General features: G+C 44.9%; 1 protein-coding gene across 1 annotated transcript; it reads right to left on the reverse strand.

Annotated features, from left to right (window-relative positions):
* Positions 1-8,150: 8,150 nt before the first annotated feature.
* LOC118666340 (eukaryotic translation initiation factor 1A, X-chromosomal) lies at positions 8,151-8,697 on the reverse strand. Its single transcript, XM_036328546.1, has one exon. It carries the CDS (start codon positions 8,692-8,694, stop codon positions 8,260-8,262), a length of 435 nt encoding a protein of 144 aa, XP_036184439.1. The 5' UTR covers positions 8,695-8,697; the 3' UTR covers positions 8,151-8,259.
* Between the last annotated feature and the right edge of the window lie 438 nt (positions 8,698-9,135).

Genomic DNA, 9,135 nt, shown 5'->3' on the forward strand with positions numbered 1-9,135 from the left:
TGATGTTTCTATCTCTCCCTTCCTCTCTGAAATCAATAAAAATATTTTTTTTTTTTAAAAAAAGAAAAGATCACATCTGTCCCCCATTTTCTCCCATTGACCCCTTTTAGGGCCCCTCTTCCCCCAGCCTTCACCACCCTATTGTCTGTGTCCATGGGTTATGCATATATACATACAAATTCTTTGGTTGATCACCTCCCACCCACCCACTCTTCCCCGCCTTCCCTCAGAGATCTGCACTCTGTTCCATGCTTCCATATCTCTGGATCCATTCCATTCATCAATTTATTTTGTTACTTGGATTCCACATATGAGTGAGATCATGTGATACTTGTCTTTCTCTGACTGATTTCACTAAGCATGATACTCTCCAGGTCCCTTCATGCTGTCTCAAAGGGTAAGAGATTCTTCTTTTTTACTGCTGCATAGGATTCCACAGTATAGATGTACCACACAGCTTTTTTATCCACTCGTCTACTGATGTGCACTTGGGCTGTATATTAACCTTTTATCAGATGTATCAGTGCCAAATGTGTTCCCCCATGCAGTGGGCTCCGTTTTCGTTTTGTTGATGGTTTCTTTTGCTGTGCAGAAGCTTTTTCTTTTGATGTAGTCTCATTGGTTTATTTTCTCCTTAGTTTCCTTTGCCCAGGAGATGTATCCATAAACATCTTCAGTTGATTTTTCAGGATGGTTCTTCTGTATTTTAGTTGTATTTCCAGTTTGGTCCTGGGGGAGTGCAGTGTAGCTTTCACTTACTCCACCGCCATTTTGGTGATTCTTTTTCTTCTCATTTAACAAGTTTTCGCACTGCAGTCACAGCAGATCAATATCTGGGCTAGACGATGTAAAGGGATGAAAATGAGTGCAATGTGTGTGTTCAGCCATCAGACCTCACTGTCTAGTTGGCAGGCCCAGATAAAGAAAATGAATCAAGAGCTGAGTCACAAGGGCAGTGTAGGAGCAACCCCCATGGCTTAGTTCTCCACTCACTTCTTTTCCGTCACCTCTTTCAGAGAGCTCGTTCATGCTCTCTGGTTCTCTGGCGCTCCAACTTGTTTTCACCGCACCCTTAGATCTTTGCCTTTGTCTACTGTACTTGTTTCCTCTTAAATGTACCATTTTAAACCTTATCATGTCCCAAAGATCTAAGATGTAATCATCCCTTCACTATGTATCCTCTTTATTTTCTGAGGGTAGCAAATCTTAACTCCTCTTTCTTACTTTCAGAATATCCCAAAGCCTAGTCCTCTAACCCTTTCCATCTTCTTCTCTATGGCCCCCCTTTTCCATTTCTACCCCCACCACACATCCCCTAGATCCAGTCCCACCAGTCAGTCTTTGTCATGAGCTGGAGCACCCCTATTTTCTTCGTGTTCTTGCCTCACCTTGAACACGTCCTCCTTCCCCAGCTATTGGAACCCAGTTGACCTTTAAGGGCCCCCGTACGCTACTTCTTTGAAGGAGTCCACGACGCTTCTGACTTTCAGTGCTCACCTCTAAATTCCTCCCGTTTACACTGGTTTCATAACATTTGCCACTGCAGTTCAATTTAGTCCTTAAACCAGTCTGACATTGTGGCCTTTGGTAAACATGTGTCGGGCACTTCCTGGGCTCATCTTGTCTTTTTGTCTTGAACAGTTGCAATCTTTTATTGCCATTTGGTTGTTTGGGGTTTTTATGTAAGGACCATCCTACCTGTAGAGAACATGTATGAGTTTACTTGAGCCAAAACTGAGGACAGTTGCCAGGAAGCAAGATCTCAAATGCTTCTGCAAAATGAGTTTGCTGTTTCTTTCGTGTATTTGAAATTAAGGAAGGAAGGTTAGGAAGATTATGAGAAGAAGATGGGAGAGAGCAAGGCGGGGATTGGATTACAGGAGAGTTAATAAAATTATGTGCTCTCTTGAGGGTGGTCACCCTTCCAGGGGGTCTGAAAGGTATATTAACCTAGACACACAGAAACAATGGACAGGGCTTGCTTAAGGCGAAGATAAACCTTTTATTAAAAAATATTTTTTATTGATTTCAAAGTAGAAGGGAGAGGAAAAGAGAGATAGAAACATCAATGATGAGAGAGAATCACTGATGGGCTGCCCCGTGCAGGCCTACTACTGGAGATGGAGCCCGAAACCTGGGCATGTGTCCTGACTGGGAATCAAACCCGGGACCTCCTGGTCCATGGGAGACGCTCAATTCACTGAGCCACCACAGCCGGACCAAAGATAAACCTTTCACTAACGAAGTTATATGCCACTCTACTGGTGTGGCTCAGTGGTTGAGCGTTGACCTATGAACCAGGAGGTCATGGTTTGATTCCTGGTCAGAGCACATGCCCAGGTGGTGGACTCCATCCCCAGTGGGGGGTTTACAGGCAGCAGCTGATCAATGATTCTCATCATTGATGTCTCTCCTGTTCCTCTCCCTTCCTCTCTGAAATCAATTTTTAAAAAGTTTACACGCGCGTGTGTGTGTGTGTGTGTGTGTGTGTGATGTTATATATATCTGGGGCATGACTCCCCACCATGACTCAATTAGGAATTTGTGACCAGATCATTGTGAGGTTACTTTCTATAGAAAACTCTTTTCCTGCCCTGCCAGCGTGATTCAGTGGTTGAGCGTCTACCTATGAATCAGGAGGTTACGGTTCGATTCCCGGTCAAGACACATGCCCGGGTTGTGGGCTCATTCCCCAGTGGGGGGATGTGCAGGAGGCAGTTGATCAATGATTCTCTCTCATTGTTAATGTCTCTCTCTCTCTCTCTCTCCTCTCTCTCCTCTCTCCCCCTTTCTGAAATCAATAAAAAAATACTTAAAAAAAGAAAGGCCTGCCGAAACCGGTTTGGCTCAGTGGATAGAGCGTCGGCCTGCGGACTCAAAGGTCCCAGGTTGATTCCGGTCAAGGGCATGTACCTGGGTTGCGGGCACATCCCCAGTAGGAGATGTGCAGGAGGCAGCTGATCGATGTTTCTCTCTCATCGATGTTTCTAACTATCTCTCTCCCTTCCTCTCTGTAAAAAAACAATAAAAATATATTAAAAAAAAAAAGAAAGAAAGAAAAGCCTTTTCATCCACAGTTTATATCCCTAGCTCTAGGGCAGGGGCCAAATATTTGTATGTTTCCCAACAACACCTCACATGGAGGATTGCATTCAACTGGTTGATTATCTTATTAATTTAAGACCCACCCATGCTAGCTCAGATTAGCTGACTAAAATAGGGGAAAGACCATTTCCCATATCTCAAAACTTAGCCAAATAAAAAGAACACATTCCCAGGCATTGCACAACTTCTGAGTACAAAACACCAGGCATGTATAGTAAACAAATAAAAATGCCTCAGCCTGTCAGGAGCCTAAAAACACGGTGGGAGGGGAGGGAAGTCAGGGTGAGCAGGCTGCGCTGATCAGGGTGGCTCTTCCTTACATTCACGTCTGCCCTTCAGGCTGAGCACGAGTGTGCCCTGGCTTCTATGGAAAGGAAAGGAGGTCAGCTCCCCCTCAATTTCAAAATCAATTTTTATAGATTATACTGTAACAACAATTATGTGGTTTTTAAAAAATATTTTTTATTGATTTCAGAGAGGAAGGGAGGAAGAGAGAGATAGAAACATCAGTAATGAGAGGGAATCATTGATTGGCTGCCTCCTGCACGCCCCCTACTGGGGATCAAGCCTGAAACCCGGGCATGAGCCCTGACTGGGAATTGAACCGTGACCCCCTGATTCATAGGTCGATGCTCAACCACTGAGCCACACTGGCCAGGCAGCAATTATATGTTTGAGAGCATTTTACAGCTTTATCACACTTGCAAACCATTCCAGCTGGGTAAGCAGTCTTACAGATCAGTTGAGGAGGTGGTATTATTATTCAGATAAGGTCTTGTATCATTACTTGGCAGAGTTAAGTTCACTTTAGAAGGACAGAAGCCGTGTGTTGAGTGTTTTTCATTGGACAGGCACTGGGCCGAATGCTTTACAGGTGGAACCTCATTTAGTCCCACCACTGGCTTTCAAAGTAGGTGCTGCGATTATCGCTGTTTTTCAGAGAGAACTGAGGCTGAGAGAGTAACTTGCCACTGGTTCCTTAGCTCTCAAGTGGCAGAGCTGGAATTCGAACCTAGGTCTCTCTGCTCCCGAACCCTTTGCTTTTAACCCCCACGATATGCCATCTTTCAAGCCCTTTTACACAGCTGGGATCAGGGCCAGAGCGGCCTCAGCCCCCTTCTCTCTGGGCTCAGGGAGCCATGGTGCCGGCCCAGGAAAGGGGATGGGAGATGACGTCTCTCTCTAAGATTGCTGCCTTTTGTCCAAATGCACTGGCCAGGAGCCAGGCTGGAAACTCTCTGCTCATGGAAAGAAAGAGAACAGAAGCCAAAAGAGGGTGGGAAAGGGTCTGAGGGGGAGAAAAGGAAGAGGAAGACAGGAAGGAGAGAGGGAGAGAGGAGGTGGGGAAGTGAGGAAGTGAGGGGTTTGGGGCATCGCAGCTGGAGCCAGAGCCGTCCTGCCAGGAAGCAAACAAACCTGGGCCTTCAGGTGCACTCCCTGCAGGTGCTGCTCCTGGGGTGCTGGGAGCATGCAGCCTTGGTGGGCCCAGACTGGGGCTCTCCAGCGCTCAGTGGCCCAGACAGATCACTCTGGGGGCCCTGCTTCACCCGCTCCCCTCATCAGTATTACTGTTGGGCGAGGTCAGGTTAAAATGGACATCAGAAAAGCCTTCTGAGTTTGGAAAAATAAGTTACAACATGGCAGCCAGAAGTAGAGGGGGATGGTCAGGCGGTGCTTGGTGCCTGGGCGTGCAAGGTGGGCATGGAGGGGCTGGGGAGCAGGGAGGAAAGGTAATGGGGGCCAGGTACTTTGAATAAAAGTCCATCATAACAATTTACTGAGTGCTACTCTATGTCCAGGAGGGGAGGCCTGTCCCCTGTCCTCAAGGCTCTGGTTTGGGCATCAGGCACAACAAAAATCCGACAACCTGGATTCATCCAGCATCTACGTGGCCTTGGGAAAGTTAACCCCTCCAGGCCTTGGCTTAGCATTTATAAAGGGGAGGCCACAGTAGGGTTGGTGTGAGCATTCAATGAAACAATCTGTGTAGAATTTTGCCTAGAGAAGAGTAATTGCTCAGTAAATGTTAGCCATTCATTCATTATTGCAGTTTAATTTGACGTGCCAAACATAAATATGTGAAACCATGAATAAAACATATAAATAACAAAGCTGCTACTCATAAAAGAGATAATACAAGGTCATGCATGTTCAGTTAGATAATCAAGTGTAGATAAATTAATAACTGCTATGGAAATTCAGGGGAGGGGCAAGAACTTCAGTTTGGGATGGCCAGGGTAGGTTTTATGGAAAAGTTGGGTCCTAAGCCAGATTTTGAGTTGGGAAAATAACAAGGAAGGGGTAGAATGACAATTGGGGAAAAGAGTATGAGCCAAAGATGGGGCTGGGAAAGTTCTCATTCACGGAAACCCAGGAGTGTTGGGACATTCTAGCTATTCTCTTGCCCACAATATGCACTTGGACACAGTATGTCATTCTTTACAATAAAAGGCTAATATGCAAATTGTCCCCTCAACCGGGAGGTTGACCGGAAGTTCAACCGGGAGTTCGACCAGGGGCGGGCCAGTGGGCAACTGCCCACGGCCCTTCCCCTTGGCCAGACCTGTCCCTGATCCCCGACCCCCCACTCCGATCAAGGGGCAGGGGCGGGGCTGGCCCACCAACTGCCTGCAGCCCCTCCCCCCGGCCGGCCTGGCCCAATCGGCCCAATTGGGGTGGGCCTGTTGGACCCCACCTGTGCACAAATTCATGCACCAGGCATCTAGTTTACTATATACATTCCAGCTGCAAAAAAGTTGATCACCAGAATGCTGCACCAAACGAGGCATCTGGCTGTGACCTAGCATAAGCCCCTTGCTCAGTCTGTTTCGCCTTCTCTGTGGCTCTGGCTGTTTAAGTAGCATTCTCTCAGTTTCTTTTCAGTCTCTGTGTCTTCTTTTGAGTCTCTATTTTACCCTCAGCCTCCAGTTTGTTTCCTTGAACCTGCTAACACTAAGACTGTTTTCCTCTCTGGTAATGGGCAGAGAAGCTCTTGAACACTGTATTTATTTTTTTCATAAAAGAAGAAAAAGCATTTAGTAGGAGCCAGTGGCTAATATTACCTAGAAGCTTTGGGGCAGATGTTTTTGTTTTTTGTTGTTTCATAAAAATCTACATCCTAATAACAAAGAATATTTATCTTAAAAAAAGAAAAACCATCCCTGGCCGAGTAGCTCAGTTAGTTAGAGCATCGTCCAGATGCACCAAGGTTCCGGGTTTGGTCTCCGGTCAGGGCACATACAAGAAGCAACCAATGAATGCATAAATGAGTAAAACAATAGATTGATGTTTCTCTTTCCCTCCCCCCTTCTAAAATTAATAATTAAAAAAAAATTTTTTAAGAAAAAGAGAAACCAACAATAAAAAGAACACTAACCCCAGAAACCTCTGGGTTTCTGAAGAGGTGGGCTCCTCAGTTAACCAAAAAGAAAAGAACCACCTTCATCCAAATAGTAACTAGTAGACCCAGGTTCTCCAGAGAAACACGAGTCACCTGGGGAAGGGAAAGGAGTGTGGAGGAGGTGAATGAGCTCTAGATGCGGCAACAGGAACCTTGGGTCCTGCTGCTGCCTTGGCCACACCCCAGCCAGGTGACAGAGGCTAGGTGAGCCACACAACTCCTGGGCCACGCTGTCATTTCTAGCCCTGGCTGCTTCCCTGTCACCTTCTCTGCTCCTATCTTGGAGCTTCTCCATGCCAGGGGCTTTTCTAGCTTTATTATGTATCTCTTCCTCCCTCCTCTCCCCCCCCCCCCCCCCCCGAATTTCCTCACTAGACTGGGGCCTCTAAGAAGCGCTGTCATTTGCAGGCTGGGTTCCCAGTGACCGGCTGGGTCACGAGGGGCGAGCACTGAGGCCAGGAGGAGGATGTGGAAGGCTGGGTCAGCCAGTGCAGGCGTTGTTGCCAACAGGGTCCTGGGAGAAGGGGCTCAGCATTTCCTGAAGGGAAATGACTCCCATAAATAGTCAGAGGGATGGGAAAAGGATTTCTCCATCCCTTTCATCCTGTCAACTCAGCTCTTCCTTCTGGTGTCCAGACTCTGCAGCCTCTTGAAAATGCTTTTCATTCAAATGTGTCAGTGTGTATGGGGGAGATGTGAGCTCTGCTTTCTTGTCTATCCCAGATTCAAAATAAGAACTGAAAAAGACATGCATGCCTTTTGTTCGTTCTTTTACCCGTACTAACCTCTCATTGGTCCATTCCAGTAAAAGGCCAGAGAGTTGTGGGGTTTTTGGTGTGTTTTTTTAAAGCCAAAATATACCCAGTGGACATTTTATTATATTTCTTAGCTGTGGTCCCAGTTTATTATAAAATTAGTTTTTCATTTATACATTGTAATTTAATTGTTCATAAAGCCCAAAACTATAGGTTACAAACGCATGAGTTTTGAAAATAAAATGACACATTTTAACAATTTTTTGGTATAGTACAAACTATTCTCCTTATTTTGCCATTAAAAGTTGTTTTAAGAAATTTTGTACACATTAAGTAAAAAACATTTTCGACTAGTATATTAGTACTTCCAATTTTGAGTTATTATCTAGCATTGAATTTTTGCAACTACTCATCTTATAAATTAAAAATTGCCACTCAAGCCTGTGTTCTACAATAAGCAGTTTGTAAATGCTAGTTATTTATGACAGCATGAAATGATGAAAAAAATGTTATCATAGTTTGAAAATACAGTACCCAGCTACAGAAATACTAAAAAATAGCCCCTTTTCTTAACTTCAAATGTAGATTTCTAACTTTCTCAAATTTTTATCAAAAATTAAAGAGAATATCTAGGTAACATACAGAAAGACTGAAAAAAAAATTACTTGGAACTAGGACTTATCACTGACCATAAAGATAAAGCAATTTAGTCAAAACATCCATTAACTGGAAACATTTATTTTATTCATTCTCTCTCTCTCTTTCCCCCTCTCCTTTCTATGTTTTAACAGCAGACCTTGTGATCTTTTATTCCTAAGTTTCAGTACATCAAAAGAAAAAAGTGTTCACAGCTCATTTAAAGATAATAATAAGTACATGAAAACAAAACAAATCAGTGTGTGTTAGCAAACTGCAGTTATCCTGAAGTTTTAGTCTTCTTGACAGGTGATGGCCAAAATCCAAACTATGGAACAAATACTCTGAAACTTTAAGTTCAATTTAGATATCGTCAATGTCTTCATCATCATCTCCAATGTCATCAAACTGGATTTCATCATCATCTCCAGGACCAAATGTATCAGTTTCATTGATTTTAGCATGTTCTGGAAGCTCGCCGTATGCCTTCAGACTTCTAGCTTCATCTGCATTGTACTTTAAAATTACATCAGCTTTGTTATCCTGATAGTCTCGCAGACCAACCAATATAATGTCTGAGGTATTTATCCAAACCTTTTTTCTCAGTTTTCCTCTGATGTGACATAACCTCTTTACACCATCAAAACACATTGCTTCTAATCGTCCATTTCCCAGCATTTTGATTACCTGAGCATACTCTTGGCCATCTTCTTTAAAGACCAGTTCTCTCTTTTCAGATTCATTCTCATTCTTACCTCTTCGCCTGTTTTTACCTCCTTTCCCTTTATTCTTGGGCATGATGGCGCCAGCTTCCTGACAGTTGGGATCTGATGGTGCCGGGGCAACGGGGCAACGGCGACTCCTCCAAGGGGCCCACGAGACGAAACAATGGCAGATGTCGAGGAATGCTGATGCAGCTGAGTTCCACGGCGATGCTGAGACAACCACCTTTTACATATATTTTTTTTATTGATTTCAGAGAGGAAGGGAGAGGGATAAAAAAATTAATGATGAGAGAGAAGCACTGACTGGCTGCCTCCTGCAAACCCCCCCCCCCCCCCCCCCCCCGCCCCCCCCCCCCCCCCCCCCCCCCGGGATCAAGCCTGCAACCCGGGCACGCCCCCTGACCGAGAAGCGAATCATTCATAAGGCGAGGCTCAACCACTGAGCCACACTGGCCGGGTAAGGCCAGAGATTTTTAGTGGGATTTTATGGGGGAAAGAAGGGAAGTGCACACCT

The sequence above is a fragment of the Myotis myotis genome, unplaced genomic scaffold, assembly GCF_014108235.1.
Source record: "Myotis myotis isolate mMyoMyo1 unplaced genomic scaffold, mMyoMyo1.p scaffold_m19_p_11, whole genome shotgun sequence".
Classification (NCBI taxonomy): Eukaryota; Metazoa; Chordata; class Mammalia; order Chiroptera; family Vespertilionidae; genus Myotis; species Myotis myotis.